General features: G+C 39.1%; 1 protein-coding gene across 1 annotated transcript in view; it reads right to left on the bottom strand.

The window, feature by feature from the left end:
* The window catches only part of Myo3a (myosin IIIA), a 170,784-nt gene that overhangs the window by 130,276 nt on the left and 20,791 nt on the right, over positions 1-19,717 (bottom strand). Inside the window, exons 3-5 of the mRNA XM_087896675.1 lie at positions 16,546-16,650; positions 15,314-15,413; positions 5,582-5,658 (exon numbers count right to left, since the gene is read on the bottom strand). Coding sequence (XP_087752801.1) covers positions 5,582-5,658; positions 15,314-15,413; positions 16,546-16,650 — 282 coding nt within the window. The remainder of the gene's footprint in view (positions 1-5,581; positions 5,659-15,313; positions 15,414-16,545; positions 16,651-19,717) is intronic.

Consider the following 19,717-nt stretch of genomic DNA (forward strand, 5'->3'; position numbering starts at 1 on the left):
ACCGGAACCTTACCAGTAGGCCACAACCTCATGGTGATGCACAGATTTATAGAAATTGGTTAGTTTAGGGTGTGAGAACTAGCAAGAAATATGCCTGAGCCATCATCCAAACAGTGTTGTAATTATTACAGTTTTGTGTGATTATTTATGTCTGGGCGGCTGAGAAATGAACATGCAGCCTCGGTTTACAGTCCCCTAAGGGGTCACAACTCACAGGCTGAAAACCACTGATATAAATGCTCATTGTTATCATGAATGATTACAGAAGGGAAATTTAGCTTCACATGGTGAAAACATTCATTATTATTATTTCTTTTATTTTTGAGACTATAGTATAATTACATCATTTTCCCCTTCCCTCCCCATCTCCAAACTGTCCCATCTAACTTTCCTTGTTCTCTTTTAAATTCATGGCCCTATTTTCCTGTTATTTTTACATGGACATATGTATATGCATATACACATATATTCCTAACTATATAAATACACCCTTCTCAGTCTGCAAAATGTTACTTGTATGAATGTTTTTAGGGCTTGAGATAACCAATTGCTGGTCTCTTTCTGGGTAAGACTATTTCTCCTGCTCCCAGCATTCCTTAGTCACCTGTTGTGGTGGCCCTGCCGTCCACTTTTGCATGTCTATTGATATCCTTGTTCAGCTCATGGTTAGTCAGTCATGCTGTGGAGGTGATGGGTGGAGGTTCTGAAATTATTAGAGGCACAATCTCACACAAAATCCCTGTTCTTCTGTGTGCGGGAAGGCCTTTAGTCTATGTGTTGCTTCTATTGGTTGAAGAATAAAGCTGTTTCAGCCAGTGGCTTAGCAGAATATAGCTAGGCGGGAAAGCTAAACTGAATGCTGGGAGAAAGAAGGCAGAGTCAATAAGCCATGTAACTGCCCACAGGAAACAGATGTTCCAGAATCTTGCCAGTAAGCCACAACAATGTGACAATACACAGACTAATAGAAATGGGTTAATTTAAGAGGTAAGAGCTAGCCAATGAGAAGCTAGAGCTAATAGGTCAAGCAGTGATTTAGTTAATACAGTTTCTGCATGATTATTTCGGGTATGGAAAGCCAAGAACGAATAAGCAGTCTCCAACTACACCTCTGGCTCTTACAATCTTTCCACCCAGTTCTCTGTAATAATCTTTGAGCCTTAGATGCAGGAGTGTTTTAGTTGATGTACCCAAAGGGTCTGGACTCCATTATTTTGATTGGTGTGGTTTTCTGTAATGGTCTCCTTATCAGTTGCAAGAGAAATTTCCTTGATAAGGAATAAGAATTACATTTATCTAAGGGGATAAGGACAAATATTTAAAATATAGTTATGTATTATGCTGCTTTAGCCAAGTGGGGGATAACTACTATTTTTAAGCATTATTGTGTGTGTGTATGTGTGACCGTGCATGTATGAAGTTCAGAAGACAATGTGTAGGACTTCTCTCCTGTGGGCTCCACAGTTTAAACTCAGGTCATCAGGCTTGAGGACAAACTCTTTTACTTGCCGAGCCATCTTATTGGCTGTTAGAAACCATTATTTTTAAAAAGTTTTGAATTTTGTGAATGCCATCTCACAAGACAGAAATTAATTTTGAGGGTGACGGCAGTTTAAAATCCCAGGACTTAACTATAGTACGGTAGTCTCTGTGGGACATTTCTCGTTGGTTACTCCAGCAAACAGTGAAAAAATTCCTGTGTGGGCTCCAAGAGTTGAGTTGTCAACCTTCATATACACTATTCAGGAAAGACTACTTCTTCATGATGAATGAGTTTCCTTAGAGCTTGTACTGAAAGCCATAACAGTGAACATCTGAGTATAAACATATTAATGCCTTTAAAAAAAGGTAAATAGATGATTGATATATTGATAGGTGGTATGTGGGTAAGTGACAGATGATAAGAAGATGAACAGATGGTGGGTGATAGAGGATAGGAAGATGGGGAAATGGTAGGTACATGATAGATGATAGATAGATAGCTGGATGGCAGATGAAAGATAAACAATAGATATGCTAGCCACCATCTATACACACATGAATAATGCATTTATATGTCTGTCATTGGCCTTTAAACTTTGGTCTGCTTATTTCTTTCTTTTTATCTCTTGTGAGCTTGCCTACAGCCTGGAACAAAGCCTATCAGCCGTATTTGTCAGTATCTGCCTGCCTTGTCCCTGCCCCATATTCTTTGCTGTCTCATAGCTGTGTGGCCTTTTCTTTTTCCGTCATCTTTTGTGTTTATAGTTTGAGTCTCTGAAGTTCTAGGATCAAGCATGGGAGTCTTAGGTTTTACTTCAAAATTTCATGTGGTAAGTATTAAGGCAGCATTACTCATAAACAGCCCAAAGAGTGAAAGCCCAGTGTCTCTTCAATGAAGAATGGGTATACACAATGTAGTATATACAAATAGTGAAATATTATTTATCCATAGGAGTATACAAGTACTATAGCAAGAATGAACCCTGTAAATGAACCAGAGAAAAAAATCCAGATATAACAGACACATGCTCAGATTCCACTGATACATGCTGTTCAGAATAGATCAATTCATACATCTAAAACTAGATTAATGCTGGACTAGGACAGGGGAGGTATGAGGGAAACACATGGTAAAACATTTCTTTTAGGAACATAAAAAGTGTTTCAGTTTAGACTATGGAGATGATGGAGCAGTTCTGTCTATTGACAGCCACAGAATTGTGTATGTGAAAAACTGAATCTAGTGCATGCATGTCTCTCCAAAGCCATGAAAACACACATTTAATGGCATTTCACATGTATTTTAATAAATAAAGCTTGCCTGAGGATCAGAAAAGTAAAACAGACACACTGGTCACATATGAACTTTCTCTTCTGTTGCCTAATACATCTTGGTCTTTATGTAATTTGTGCTTGTGTGTGCTAGAAATGGAACTTCGGGCTTGCATTCTTCCCTCCATTCTTGTTTGATAAACAGTTGGTTTTAGAACACGAAGTCTCCTCTATCCTTCTTGTATTTCCTAAGGTATCTTGTTATATATCTCAGGTCTCAGTCTTCCTGGAGGCATCTCACCCTGCCTGGTTAAAATAGCCTTTTATTTTATTTATTTGTTTTTAGTAACATTGTTGCATCAGGATAATACATGTCTTTTAGGATAACACACAGTTGTCTGGCTTCACACCTTGGGACACTTTCCTGTAGTTTTGGGTAGATTTGCTTTCTAGTTGTTTAAAATATTCCTGGTGTCCTTGGATCTGTACACAAACCATGCATATTTTCTAAATTAGTATAGTAAGTTGTTTGGTTACTTGCTGTGGTCACTTGATCCTTCAATCTAGACTGGAAAGAATGGCTCTGTGTAGCCAAAGCATGCTGTCTTTAAAATAGAATTAAAATTTGAAATGCTAACAAAGAATGTTCCCTTTCCAAGTGATTAATTTTGAAACACAATGATGTTTCCTAATGATAAGCATATTGTATGTGTTTATCTATTTCCTTCTAATTCTTACAAATGTGTCATTAAATGCTTTGATTACCCCGGTTTCTTGGAAACAGGGCCTCATGCATGCCGAGTAAGTGTTCTGCACAGAGCAGCATCTCCAGATCAGCAGAAACGCTATTACTAACAACATGGGGCATGTGGGATACCCTGCAGGTAGAAAGCTGGCTATTCAGAGCATGTTCTTCATGATCAGAGAGCACATATGGCAGAGAGAAGAGAACAGTCACAAGGTAATGGCATGAAAACAGTGACTGGCAGTCACATATGAAGGACTGCTCCTACTACAGACAAGCAAATGTATAATTGTGATCTTGTTACTATAAATTAACATAAAATATAAAGCCTAAATATTTCTCATATAATACTTCAATCACCTTATGCTTTAAGTATGAATATATGTAAATAAAGTATAATATTTGGCACAGAATTACATTTTCATTGACTTCTCATTTTGTAAAAATTTAAAATACTGATGTTTTATCAGAACAAATTCTGAAGAGGCTCTTATTTCGGATTATTTTCCTTGACTTTTGTGCTGACTTTTGCATGACTCTGACTTCATTTCTTCACAGATGTGGTCCCTGTTAAAAAAGATTTTTAATCCATTTGAAGTTCAAAAACACTTATTAAAATTGTATCCTTTTCCTATTTGTTATGTTTTAACTTTTCAAAAGTAAGTAATAATTGAATTGATAGTTAAACAGAAATAGCACACCAGGATTTCATTTCCAAACAAATTTAATTGGAAGATTTTTGCAGTATTAATATAGCATTGGAACCACTTCTCCCTTTGCTGCCTGAACGTCACGTACAAATAGTAAAGCTTTCCCAATAGATACAGAGAGCGTTTTCAAAACTAAGTGCTCTTTACTGATCAATATAATTAAAAAGATTAAAAGCATTAAATAGGGGCTGTTGGGAGAAGGTTTAATTCATGAACTTTCAACTGCTTTAGGAGTTTATCTACTAGTCCCCTAAGGTAACAGTGAGAAAAAAATCTACTAAAGTTGCACTTAGTTCCCAGGCTGGTGATTTAACATAAGAACTCACCACATGGGTTGATGGACCTGGATCTAATCTAACAAGGTCAAGGGTTTTCTTAAAATGTTTATTATTATTTAAAAACAAAATGTAGCCAAATAGTGGATGTAAGTGAGGGCATAGTGAACCATTGAGTTAGACTGCTTCATAAGTAGAAAGAAAGGTTAATGGGGATCAATCTGCTAATGCTATCTCTTGGGTGTGTGTGTGTGTGTGTGTGTGTGTGTGTGTGTGTGTGTGTGTGATGGGGTGGGGCAGAGAAAAAGGACAGACGGAGAGCAGCAGACTGAAGACTGGCATGGCCATCTCTCAGGAGCAGAGAAGATAGCGAAAATGGTGTGTGTATGGGGGAGGTCTTGCCAATTGAAGGGGTTATGGTGTGGGAGGAGGAGGGCAGCTTAGCTGAAACAACCTGGGAACTAGCATAGGGCTTTGATCTGTTGGAGACTTGTTTGAGGTAATAGAGAACCAGATGCCCTATCCAGATTTGGCGGTTGTAGGATCCAACAGGAAAGCAATGGCTTTTCCTGGCAAACAAAAACCCACTTCACATGGTTTCTGAAGATGCTGAGTGTTTACTGGGTCAGAGTCCTGTCTGAGGTGAGCTCAGACTGCCCCTTTTAGAGGTTCAGACCAACGGTGACAACTGTAATGCTAGCCTTCAGAAGAATGAAGGAAGAGGATACAGAGACCTGATATCAAAACACCGAAGAATAATAATGGAAGTGCAGTAATGGTAATAAAGAGTAAAGATAAAACAGCGTGCAAATGGCTAGACTACGGACACATGCTTGACAACTAAAAGTGAATTTCAAGAAAAATTAAGCTTTCAAGAAGTCTCTTTACCTCATCCAATTTGCTTATTCATCTTTCATTTATTTACATATTCTTTCACAGCAAGTTTACCCAAAATTCCCCCTGTTCCTTCTTGCTCACATACAAACCCCACATTAAAACAACAGAAAAAAAACATTCTCTTGCGATATGTTCCAGCACATTTAGGGAGAAAAAGCACACGTGAAAAGGAGAACTTGTCTCCTTCAAAACTCTCTGACCTCAGGAGCCATCCAAAATGGCGTTCCTACGGAGGTGTTGAGGCGGTGCCGGGTGCTGCTGAGCTGTGCAGACACACCTAGAGAGAAGAGAGGAGACGGTTTCCTGCATTAACCACTCATGTAAGCAATTCTAGCTGCTATGTTCTTACAAATTCACATCAGAAGTCTGAGCTTCCACTGGACTTGAACCTTACCATTAAGGAGCCCAATCAGGGTCTCTATCCAAAATGCAGATTGGTCCTCCTGTGTTTATTTTCCATATCCAAATTCTATCCAACTGTAAGCCCTGCTTCAAGGCTTAACTTTCTTCATGCTGTGTCCTGCCCAATTACAGTGCTCTCTATCTTTTCTGATAGTCTACATGGTAAACTATTTGTATCACATAGTTTTATTTGTATTTATTATTTGAATAGCGTTTGCTATCATCTTTCTTCCCCTGAACAAATTTTAGTGAACCAAATAATGTTTTATAGGGTTATATGCCCATAGCAGTTGAACTAAAAATACATATACAATTACTTTGCTAACCTTGTTCAAGTTATATGTCATCTGACTGAACGTTTCAACCTACCTTCCTCTACATAAACCAACACCTGCAATAGCACCTGCTACTTTTTAAAATTTAAATTTTTTCAAACTGAATGAAAGCCCACAAAATTATGCACATTTATGAGAAACCTCATGATGTTCCAATGTATACACACACACACACACACACACACACACACTACAATGTTTAAATAAACTTAAACATATTTATCTCCTCTGATGGCTAATGTTTCTTTATGTTGATTAAAGCATTGACAGCTGCTTCCTCTTACTTGCTGAGATACACATATCATCGTACACTTATTACCATCCAGTTAGAATCCATTTTTTTTTCTTTAGAGAGCTTACAAACTATAATGAACAGGTTTAGCCAAACGCTCTGATCATCATCCTATTACTTCTGCCTAGTTAGAAACAACTCCGAATGTGGATTAAGATCTCTCCCTTGGTGTTCATAACTACTCCTCATGTAGATGCCTCCCAAGTCGCAGTGCTTCTGGACTCTGAGGGACTCCACCTAAGCCCTAAGCTTTCACTCTTGGTGTCCCTGCTTAGTCAAGTCCCCTCCTCAGTGAGTCCCAAGGAGGCCGCTCTCTTGCTGTTTATCTGATGAGCCCAGCAGAGGAAAGTATTAATTAAGACACTATTCTCTTAAGATAACATCTGCTTTTTACTGTGAAATTAAATTGATTTGGTCAAATGGACACTTCTGTGAGAGAAGTCTTGACCAGTCTGGGAGGGACTAGGCTCTGGTTCTACGTCAGTTGCTTTCCATAATGAACTTGTATAGCTGGGCATAAATATGGTTCTAATTTAGTCTCTTTAAAGCTTGCCTGCAAAATATTAATTATTAAAGAATAACATCTTTACTATATATCATTTTTTTTCAAATTCCAGGGCAATTATCTAAAAAATTCTTGAAGTTTATCATCAATATTTCCCAACAGAATGTGCAATAAGGACATTAACCCATAATACATTCTTTCCAAAATTCAGCCTCTACCTCTGTTCCATACATTTTATAAACGAGAAAAATTAAACGTGACTCTAAGCATTCTATTTTGTTTCATATCATCTATGAACTAAAGTCAGTGTAATTAAAATTGGACTACATTATAGTATAGCAATTTATATAGATGGAATTTCAAAAGAAGTTTTAATTTAAAATGAATATAAATTTTCTAAAACTTATTCTAAGTGTATTCAATTACTTAAGAAAAGCTAAGTTATAGTTAATCCTTGGTTATTATTTTTGCCACTATTTGATAAATATAGCTTAGGAGTTTATATATCAAAGTGATATATAAAGAGAAAGAGAATAAAAAATAAAGGCCACAATTAACAAAATAAAAATCAAGGTTTGTTCCTAGTAGGAAAGTGACTTTTTAAGCTAATTAACATTTTTTTCTAGACATAAAGATTATGCCACAAGAAGTGGCATTTTTTTGGTAAGTGGTCACATCTGAGCTAGTGTTAGAATTTATACACAAAGCTGGCTTTCAAGGAACATCCTTCTACACGACATAGGAATGTAAATGGGAAGAACGCTAAGGACACAATATGGAGGCATAGCATATGATCCTGGCATTCTATTATGTTTCTTAAAAATGTGAAATTTTGAATAGAGACACTTAAGAGAACAAAGTATTAGTGTTTAGCCGGCAGCAAGAAGGTTCATTCCCTCCTCAGGTACAAAGTAGCCACACCCTCAACTTCTCCCTCAGTTCCCTGAGCAGCCAGTGCTGTCCACAGCATCCTGGTTTAGCACTGGTCAGAGTTAGTTTATATTGCTTAGAACAAAGGAACTCTAAATACAAAGTCCCAAGGACTTTAGATCTTAAAGAGCAAATTCATGAGGACAATAGGCAATCTTGAATTTTTAAGGCCGAGAGGCTCTGTGCTTATTGGAAACTGTATTACATTTCTAGCTTATATTCATGTGGCATTAAGAATTTTCTGAGGCAAACAGTTGGCCTCCAAGGGTTTTGATCAAATAGCTTGAATGATTAAAAAAGAAGTCTAAATAGGGACACTGCCTGTAGAAACAGAGGGGTTCTCTCTACTGACAGCTATTTTAAAGGATGGCATTATAATAATAACTTAACAGAGGAATAACTATTCTTGAATGTGAACAGTAGTTTGCACACACCCCGGTGTTGGTATCCCCTACAAAGACCACTGGCAGGGCTCAGGTGACAGACTACAACACCCTTGGAGACTCTTGCATCATTTGGTGTCACCGAAGATCTTTAAGAAAAACAAGTTACACATCACTCCTTCAGGAGTAAACTCTGGTAAACAAAGAAAACAAACACACAAATAAGTGAACAATACAACTGTGTGAGAAAGGTGCTCTCGAGAATATGAGGTGATTGTGACATTAGAAACAGGAGCACATCCCATTCTGAGACAGCAGGACCCAAGGAGGCAAATGTCAGAGCCCACATTCGAGATGCTTCTCCAGTTCCCATTATGCCTCAAGATCATTTCACTGACCAAGATTCAACCCCACAGACAGCTTGTCAAAGTCTTACTTCCAGGGAATGAAATAAAGCTGAGCAGAAGCAGTTTTTTTAGGGTGAGCTGCATTTTTACTCACCATAAATTCCCGCAAGAAAAACTGCTAAGAAGATTAAAAGCACAGAACTATGGATAATTGGCATAAATTACTTTAAAAAGCCACAAGGACCCAAAGCATGAGTTCAGTAGCCCCAGGAAGTAAAAAGATTAGGAAAGTCCAGAGAGTAACAAAAGGAATTAGTCACCAAAGTGAATAGTTACATAATCACCTCAAGAGAGAAGACGCTGAAGGGTGGAAAATTCCAGGCAGAAAAGTTAGGATGGGGAGACATTAAGGAAAGGAGCAGGAGGCTGAACAGAGATCACGCTGAACAGGCGGGGCAACAATCCGCTCAGAATCACAGCCACAGGGGCGGTACAGGTTTATGCTAATGATCTTCAGCCTTTTGCTTTGCTGGGGAATTTTCAGGCTATTCTAGGCCCAGCAAAAAAGCCTTGCTGGCTGGTCCTGTTTCACAAGTCCCAGGTTCAGGAAGAAAAATGCATAGGATTTATACTGGTGTTCAGGAATTTCTTCAGGGTTTCAGAGAGATGGCAGAAATATCTAATATGTTATCTCCAGAGAGTTTTAAACAGACATGGTTAAAGCAAAATTCTAAACAACAATGATAAAATGGAATGAATGAGAGTTGAATTAAAATATATATGCATGTATGTGCATATATAATTTTATAAACTATTTTATATAATATATATAATTTTACAATATATATATATAATTTTCATTGCAAGAGGCCATAAAATACTTTACACCATCTAAGAGTATCATTCTACAGTTGAGGTTAAGACAGTGCGGTGGTTAATGTCATGTGTCTAATTGATGGGGTTATGGTGCAAAGATACTTGGTCAAACAGTATTGTGGATATTTCTGTGGAGGTGATTTTTGGGTAAATCAGCATTTACCCTTATGGACCACAATCAGATCAAGCCTCTACAATGTGGGTGGGCCTTACTCAATCAGCTGGAGGTCTTTATAAAATAAAGATTGCTCTGTCAAGGGAGGGGTGAAACTGCCAGACTACAGGACTCCCCCCAACTCTCCAAATCCCTACTGCTGCCATAGCTTATGCTACAAATTTAGGACTGACCAAGAGTCCCCAGCCTTGTGAGTCAAATCTGTGAAATGAGTTCTGTAAGGTTATAGACATTCTAGCGACGGCTTTAAGAGAACCAGATGTTGTGTCCTGGGGAAATCAGACCACACCCTGCATCTCTTTCTGGATGGTTAGGAAGAACCTCTACTGTGGCTTTGGAGTCCTTCCGTCCCGCTATAGCTGCAAGGTCAACTCTATTGAAGTCTAAAACTAAAGGCAACTTTTACCTCGTGTGTTCCTCTTGAACTTCTTCCTTTTTGAAATGAAAACAATGAAAGCCTAGAACTTTCAGAAGTACCCACGGGGCTGGGAGTATAGCTCAGGGGTAGAGCGCTCCTCTGTCTTACACAAGGCCTGCAATCTGATCCCTAGCTGTGACAAAGAAAACGCAAATGAAGACAAAGGTGGGGACTTAGATGAGAACACAGACAACAGGCTTGAAAAGAGCCTAAGAAGATTTTATGTTTATATTTCAGGGTGACCCTTGGCAGAGAGAAGCAAGCAAAGCGTGTGTGCGCACGCTCACCTCAGCAAACCTGGGAAAGAAAGAGTCTGCTTTTCAGAACTTCTTTATCATCAGGCATAAAGAACCAGCTTCAGTAGCTTAAACAAATCTAAAGGCGTACAAAGGACACAGGGAATAATGGCAAAGAAAAAGAAAATCAGCTCACAAGAAGCCAGCCTGAGAAAGAACAGAATGATGATGGGCTTGCTAAACAAAGGCTTTGAGCAGGACTCTCCAAACACGCTCAAAGAACTAAATAAAGACAGAAATACTTGGGTCTCAGTGAAACTGCAGACCAATTCTTAAAAAAAGTCTAAGAAGAAATTCATTGTGATAGTTAATTTTGAGTGTCAAATTGATTGAATTGAGAAATACCTAGAGCAGCGGTTCCCAACCTATGGATTGAGACTTCTTTGGGGGTTAAATGATCCTTTTTATAGGGGTTGCCTAAGATCATTGGAAAACACGAATATTTAAATTGCCATCCATAACAGTACCAAAATAACATCTATGAAGCAGTAATGAAAATAATTTTATGGTTGGAGATCACCACACCATGAGGGATTGTATTAAAGGGTCACAGCATTAGGAAGCATGAGAACCACTGCCCTAAAACATTAATGAGGTCTCTCCTTGGGTTGTCTGTATGGAGTGTTTCCAGAGAGGTGTGACTAGAGAGGGAAGTCTGGGTTAAATGTAGGTGGCATTGTAGTATGGGCCACAGTGCCAAGCTGCATAGAAAGGTCAAAAGGAGACAGTAAGTAGGGTGCTAGTGTTTCTTGCCCTCTATTTCTTGGTCTACCTGGGTGTGAGAATTCCCCCTGTATATTCTTGTCACCGTGTCCTCTGCTGTGCCTTTACCACCATGGGTGTGCTTTTAAAATGTAAGCCTGTTTCTGTCGATATTTCATCAAAGTCATGAAAGAAAAGGAACTAAACACACTCTTAAGTGACAAGTTTTAAAGATTTGAGCAAGTATAAGAATCAGTGAGTTTGAAGGAAGACAACTGAAATTTTCAATCATGTGAACACAATGAAAGATTGCAGTGAACAGAGCCCAGGAATTCATGAGATGCCTTCATGGAGGCACATAGATGCGGGCACATACATGCACAGTAGGATCCAAGGAGGAAAGAGAAAGGGGGAAGATTATTCAAAACACAATGGCCAAAATGTTTCTAAATCCTATGGATGGCAAATGTAAGCACATATAAAAGTCAAAAAACTGTAAGTAAGGGGAGATAAAGGACACTGCCCTGCCTCCCACCTCCACAAGACTATCTGAGACAGAACCTTGGAACAGAATGAGACAACTGACTTCACATAGCGGACCCACGACAAGATTGGGAGTTCATCTCTCTGCAGGAAGTGTGAAGCCAGAGTTAGTGGACTGAAATGGTTAGAACTCTCCTGTTTAATAATTCTATATCTGCAAAATTATCCTCCCCTAATGAGGAAGAACTTTCAGATATTCCCAGATCAATGAAAATTGGAAGGTTTGGATACAGTTGAGCTTTCCTGGTAGGAGCCAAACGAGTTCTGCTTCCTTCCTGTAAAGACCCTAGAGGATGACCAGCAGGCACATAGACTGAAGGGAAATTTTGGTTTCCTTTGTTTGCTTTGCTGTTTTTGTTTGTTGTCATTGTTGTTCTTAGAGACAGGGTCTCACTACTAAGCCCTGATTAGCCTGGAACTTTCTATGTAGAACTTTCTATGTAGTCTGACCTAGAACTCACAGAAAGAGCCCGAGATCTATCTGTCCCTGCCTCTGCCTCCAAATGCCAGGATGAAAGGTGACAGCCCCCACACCTGGCCTTACATTTTTATTTTGACCTAATTCCAGAGTTGGTGAAAAGTTGGCAAAAGAGATACAAGGTTTCCATTTCATTTTGGCTTTTGTTTTTTAATGCCCTGCCTCATTTGGTAGTAGATGGCCCAAAACAATGCCTTTCCGATCCCTAAATAGTCTGTAATTACTACAAACAAGGATATTCCTACTTTGTAATCATCAAAATTGTTAGGTTTTAACTCATAAATTCTATCATGTAATCTACAAACCTCAAGTTTCAACAATGCTACCAAAATTACAGCAAAAACAAAATGCACCAAGATCATGTTCCTTTCTTGTGTTGCCCTGTCTCTATGATCTGCAGTCTGGCCAGCTCCTCCATCGTTCCTTGAATCTCAAAACCTGGGCATTTGCCAAATTTTAGGCCTGTTGGTTCATACACTATTCTCCAGTTTGAACTGGTGAAAATTAAGTCATAATTTGAGCTTTGCCAGGAATACAATGGATGTGACACAGGACTCATCCTGTCAGGTCAACGGCTTCCATTCTTCCTGTGACCAGCCATCTTCACTCTGCCTTGATTGACACCTGTCTGTAGATGTCTCCTCCAAAAATTTCTCTCTTACCTTTTTGCCTAATAAACACTTTGTGGACAGGTGTGTCATGTCTGAGACTATCCTATTTCTATTCAAACTTTGACCCACTAACATAGGCATCTATTTGATAAATTAGTTATCACTATGGTGACAGATAAATGATGACTTGGAGCTCCACTATTCCTTCTGTCTTTAGCTGTGACAGGAGGTTTTTGTGTCTCTCATCTATTCAAGCACACATGTGTGCCAGTGTGGACTAATGGACTTGTGTTTCGTTCAATGGATTTCTATGGTTACATCATAATTATCATTTTAATGCTCAAATGATCTCAGTTTTGATGAGTGGATTTTGCTCCAAGTTGACATCTGTGTTCCTTTGACATGGGTCCTCACTCATTGAGAAGTTTTAACATTTTGGACAAGGTAGGTCCCAGGTACCAGGTAGGGTTGTCTGATACAACCCTAAAACAGTTCTTGCTCTAAAGGCCCTGACTTCTGCTTAGTTGAGAATTGCTATTTTAAGCCAAATTCAGACAAGAGCTGAGCACCTCATTAGTGGAGATGGTAAGGAAATAGACACATATATGATTTCATAATACACATTCTTTATTTTAAGATAATGGCTTTATTTACTCTTTGAAATTTTCATATATTTTGATCACATACATTCCCTTCCCCCAGCTTCTCTCAGATCCTCCCCCACCTCCCTAAACACCCAACTTTACATTCTTTCTCCTAAAAAAGATACATGAAAGCTATCTAATCTGTGTTAGCTGACTTCTCCTGAGCATGGGGCTTTTATTATTATATTTATTTAGACACTTACACATATATTTATCTTTCTCCGTATTTGTAATTCCTTTCTCAATCGGGCAAAAGTCCTGGTTAATTTCCTGAGGATATCGAGGCTGCAGTCTCTAGCCCCCGGCCCCGCCCCCACCTCACGCAGATGCTGCATTCACCTCATTTTAGGCCTGAAAATCCACTTGACGCCACCCCTACCACCCCTCAAAGATGACCTGCTCCTTCTACTTGGGAACCCAAGACCCCATCCTATGGCACCATAATTGACCTCCTCCCAGTGTGGACACCTTCCTGACCTCTGTCGGGACATACGTTGTGTGAAAAGGAACCCCTTTCCAGTGCTTGCCTGTCCCACCTACTAATGGCTCTTTCTGAATGCTTAGGAAGAAAGAAAGGGGTACTTCTAGTCTCCAAATTCAAGCGCACCTTCCTCATTTGATCCTAACAAGTGGCTTATTAATGACTAAGTCACGACTTCTCTTTGACCTACATCACACACTGGGGACTTAATATAAAATGGGGCATGTGGATAATGAGAGACTTAAAGGCATAAACTACTCTGTCATAAGAACGATGTCTAAATAAATCACGAGATGTCCTCTCGTGTTCCTGTGCCAAAATGCTAAGTGTCCTATTAGAGAGGACATTCCCCAGGGAAAATTCCACAGAGAGGGAAGTTGCGGGCTGTCTTTAAACCGTGTCTCTTTTTCAGTTTCTATTCTAGATAAGGACTGTTTTTTTTTTTTCAACATTAGCTGACCTGCCTAAAGAATTTACCTCTTGGGAGCTCATTTTGTTTATTGACTGACCATGCACCCATGACCACTGATGCACCTCATTAAAAGTTTTGACCAGCTCACTAGTCTCCTAGCTCTCTAAGGGGTCTCGTGGCTTTCCACGATTGTATGTCTCCCTTAACCACAAAAACTGTTCTCAAACACACTATGTTTATGGTTGGTACTAGCAAGCTAAGTCCTACTTTTGTGTAATTATATGTATTTATATTATAATATTTAAAATAATACTGACATTGCTGTAGTAAAAAGCTATTTATTAGAAACATAAAGGGAGACTTGGGAATTCTTATTTCATAACAGAAGAGCCATGCGTCAGATAGTTACTATGCCAATAGCAATGTATAGGAGATGAAGTGTAAATATCCTTATTTTTATTTAGGCTTATATTTTTGAGTTATTCATAGGTGAGCACTGCATTTACATCACTCTTGTCCCTCCCTCTTCTAGTTTCAACTCCTCCCTCCCCTTCCAATTTCACAATTCCTTTCATTATTACTGTTACATGCATATGTATGCATATATACATGTCAGCATCATCATTACCATCGTTGTCGTCATCATTGTTGTCATCATTTTATGTCCTGGTAATGATTCTTCAGGAGAGTACCTTGGTCACAAAGGTGAACAAAGGCCTTTGGGGCATCATGTTAAGACATACGGAATCTCAAGAACATCTTTCACATGTCTCCTGTTTACCTCTAAGGATCTCCTCTCATTCAAAATCCTGGACTTGAACATGTGTCCCTTCATAAAGCAATCACTAACAGAGGCTAGTCAGTGACCTCTCAGAATAGGCTTAACCATTTGGGATGCTGTCTGGCCTGCTGGATAAACTACATATAAATATATACACATGTGATCTGGGGTTAGACTGGGTGACTTGGTAGTCGGGAGGTTCATTTGCCAAATTAACTGAAAGATATTAATTTGTTTTCCTACTCTCAACTCAGAAAGGCAAACCTGTTGGAAAATGATAAAAATCATGCTAGCTCCTTATGCACTTCCAGGAAAACTTACCAAAATCTACCAGCTTCACCCCACCTTCCGCAGTCAACAGAATGTTATTCCCTTTGACATCACGGTGGATAGTTTTGTTGTTATGAAGATGTTGAAGTCCCTGGAAGGTGAAAATTGTATAATTATTTGTAAGAGAATAAAACAAAGAAATATTTTTTAGGTTGTGCTCCTGTGCAGAATCAATACCAATGTTAAAATCAGCATTCAAATACTAAGGTTAACATTGAGTTAGTCAAACCTAAAGGTATCATTTCCAACTTGGACTATATAGAAAGTCACAAAAAGAAGAGCACACTTCTCAGCTTTCCCCCAAAAATCTCAACACTTTTTAAAATGACATTTTCAGTAATTTCTTTGCATATGTGTGTGTGTGTTTACACACATGTGTGCATGTTCAAGCATGCAGAAATCAGAGAACAACTTGTGGGAGTCAGTTTTTGTTGGCCAAGTTCAATGTCCCATGTGGTCCTGCAGTCATTCAGTCCCAAAAGAAACACACAGAGGTCTACATTAATTATAAGCTGATTGACCTATTAGCTCAGGCTTCTTATTAACTCTTATAAAACTTATATTAGCCCATAATTCTTGTCTGTGTTAGTTAGCCATGTGGCTTGGTATCTTTTTTGGCGAGGCAGTCACATCTTGCTATCTTGCTTCCTCTGAGTCTGGGTGACAACTGCAGACTAGACTTCCTCTTCTCAGCATTCTCCTGTTCTCATCACCCTTCCTCTACTTCCTGCCTGGCTACTGGCCAATCAACATTTTACCAAAATATAATTGATAGGGTACAGACCATTGTTGCCCAGCAGGTCTTCTTCCACTATATGGGTTCTAGGAGTAAACTCAGGTTGTCATGTCTGACAACAAAGCACTATTACCTGCTGAGCCCTCTTGCTGGCCCTCCAGTCTTAATAAATTGTTGATTCCAAAGAAAGAAAATATTTTAAATAAACTTATTTAAGATAGTGGCAAATAAAAATATAACTACTAAAAATTATATTCTGTATTTATCTATAAAAATTAAAATAATACTTAAGAGCAGAAATCAGAAGCCCATCAAAACAAAGTTGACTTCTAATGAAAAACCCAAATTGTCTATGCTTAACATCCAGACAGCATGCGACCCTGTATTAGACAATACTAATGTGGTTATACTTTTTAAGTAGAATCTACATTTTTATTTAGCTAGAACTACTTTCTAATTATTGTGCAAAGAATTCAAGTGGCCTTACCATTAGTGCTTCATGTAAAATATATGCAATTATAGGCTCGCTCATTCTCTCTCCCCTCTTCAGAAATCCTTTCACAAGCTCTGTCACCGACCCTCCATTGCACAGCTGGAAATGAGCATGTCAGATGGGCATTAAAATGAACAATATTTTAAAGTTCTTACTGTAAAAGGTTTCCTTAAAATGTTTCAAAAAATCATACTGGTATCCTGTTGTACATCATTATTTTATTCATTATTTTCATGAAACCACAAATGAAGTGAACATAGAGACTTGTGATTACATATGACTGACAATTAGAACACAGGTTTCATATAAATTAATTTCTAGAAGAGAATCTTCAGCTTAACTTTAAGGATAGGAATTATGATTCTATAAATTATTCCTCAATTGTGGATGCAAGCCTTAAAAGCAATACTGACGTCTGATACTTCAATTACTGTAGTTCAACATTGTCGATGGATATAAATGAACATTTTAAAAAGAAATAAACCTCCTTTTAGGCAAAACTGCTAAGTACACATAAGTAAGTATGGCAAATAGAATCCTCGGAACCAAATTGGCATATTACGCTGCCTCTGCACTCCAGCGTCCTCCTTCTCTGCACACAAAAGCAGGGAGAATCTGAACAGACAAAGGGAAATAATATGGTAGAGAAACTTTTCATATCAGGGCTCTGCAAAATTAGGTAACATTAAGTCACACCGAAACTTTCAAAGGAGGCACCCCATCTGCATTCCAGACCAACACTGATATGGCAGTGGATAGAGAAGACAGGTCCCTTGGTTCTGGACCACGACAACAAGGCAAGAATGCATGGATTCTGCAAGTCCTTGATCCCTGATGCTGAACACTATGGACTGCTTTCAGCCTTGCCCTCCTCTCCTGGCTCTCCTCTGTGGCCTTCTTCACCACCTGCTTCTGTATCATTGCATCACTGTCTGGGAGCCCACAGAGCCACCATTCTGACCTCTAACAGGCTGAGAAGAGGAGAGGAAGCAAAGGTGTCTTTAGCATTCTAAGTTGAAATATTGAACACCTCTTTCCCCAACATCTTTTCTAACATTTTGAATTTTACTGGGATGCTAAACATATCAGGGTTCTGCAAAATTAGGTAACATTAAGTCTGGATTCGACAGAAACAGACATGATGTATTCAGAATGTACTAGATACTGGGCACATTTCTAACACATTTACAAGAATTATCTGTGAACCTCACCATTTTGGGAAGTAAGCATCATCATTTCCCTAGTAAAGATGAAGAAATGGAGTCATAATTCCTTTCTTTCTTCACTCAAATAAAGCTTCCAGCTAATTCAGAACTGTGGACAGCCCAGAATGTCTCGGTCTCTGTTTTCTTTTGTTTCAGGAAGGTGAACACAATGTAAGCGCTGCTGCCCGGTACACACCATACAGGGTCAGGCTGCTTCCACCACAGCCTGGCAGATTGTCTTGCAAAATTATTCTCAAACAACTGAAAAGAAACTGAGTACTTTAAAATGCCTGGCCATTCCTCTACAACAGTGGTTCTCAACCTTCCTAATGCCGCGACCCTTTAATACAGTTCCTCATGTTGTGGTGACCCCCAACCATAAAATTATTTTTGGTGCTACCACATAACTGCAATTTTGGTACTGTTATGAATCATAATTTAAAGATCTGTGCTTTCTGATGGTCTTAGGCGATCTCTGTGAAAGGGCCGTTTGAGCCCCCAAATGGGTCACGGCCCACAGGTTGAGAACTGCTGCTTTAGAAGGACCAAGGCATTAGAACTAGTTAGTGACTTTATGAAAAGCAATGCTAGAGACTCTCTTCCTTCCTTCCTTCCTTCCTTCCTTCCTTCCTTCCTTCCTTCCTTCCTTCCTTCCTTCCTTCCTTCCATCCCTCCTTCCTTCCTTCTTTCCTCCCTTCCTTTCTATGTTTCTTTGCCTGCCTAAAACACCTGATTGGTCTAATAAAGAGCTGAATGGCCTCTAACTATGCAGGAGAGAGAAATAGGAGGGGCTGGCATGCAGAGAGAATAACAAAGAGGAGAAATCTAGGGAAGGAAGTGAGGAGTAAGAAAAGAAGAAGAGGACGACAAGGCCCATCCACCAGTCACACAGCAGCCACAGAGTAAGAAGGAAAGAAAGATAAAAAGTGCAGAGGCAAAATGTAGTTAAAGAGAAATGGGATAGTTTAAGTTAGAAAGCTGACTAGAAACAGACCAAACTAAGGCCAGGCATTCATAAGTAAGAATAAGTCTCCATGTATTTATCTGAGAGCTGCATGGCAGGCCCTCAAAGAGTGAAAAGGAAACAACTATATTTCCTTTCTTTTTCTTCTTCTCCTCCTCTTTTTCTTCTTCTTTTGCAATGTGTAGTTCCTTCTGGGGCTGACTTTTGTGAAAGAAATGTGAACGCTGTCCAGAAAGAGAAAGGCTCTTACGCAGTACTGCTGGAGTACGCCTGTGACCAAATCTGTCAGAACCACACTAGCATGGAGGCCACCTGTATAGGACACTATGTGTTCAAGCACATCTACATAGAAGTGCGTGCTCAGCCTCAGACTGCTGCCACTCCCGCTGTTAACACTACACCGTGGATACTATTTCAAAACAGCTAATGTTACCCTCTTCCTTCCGTCCTTAAAAGCGTCCTTCTTGTCTCAACCTCTTTGAATATTCCTGTATATACTTCTGTAGCTGCATTCTCACTGTGGGCTATATTGTTATAAAAAGAAAAATCAGCATTTGGAGAAGATCTCAGCTCATTGTCTTGTTTAGGTTAACGTCACTGTTAACCTAACAGTAAAACAGTCTGAAGTCTGCCTTCATTGAACCAGCATAGTGAATTTCAGGTCAGTCCTTAAAAATCTGCAAACCCCAAACTACTCAAACTACTAAAAAGTCGTTAAACAAGCAAGTAAGCAAAAGCTCAGTTGCTAACACTGTGGATGGTCATACAAATTAATACACAGTGAATAGAAGTTAAATCCCTTTCCTGTGCATTCTCAGAAATGATTTACTCCTGGTTGAATTTTTCCAACTGGCTCATTTTTTATTTGTTCACGGTTTAAACATGAATATAGTGAATTTTGGTCATTTTCGCTCCTGTTGCCCTCTCATCCCCGCCCTTTCTTGTTGAAACCCTTCTTTCCAGTAAGTCCCCCTTCTACCCTCATGACTCCTTTCTG

This window comes from Myodes glareolus, chromosome 14 (genome assembly GCF_982192425.1).
Source record: "Myodes glareolus chromosome 14, mMyoGla1.1, whole genome shotgun sequence".
In the NCBI taxonomy this organism is placed as follows: Eukaryota; Metazoa; Chordata; class Mammalia; order Rodentia; family Cricetidae; genus Myodes; species Myodes glareolus.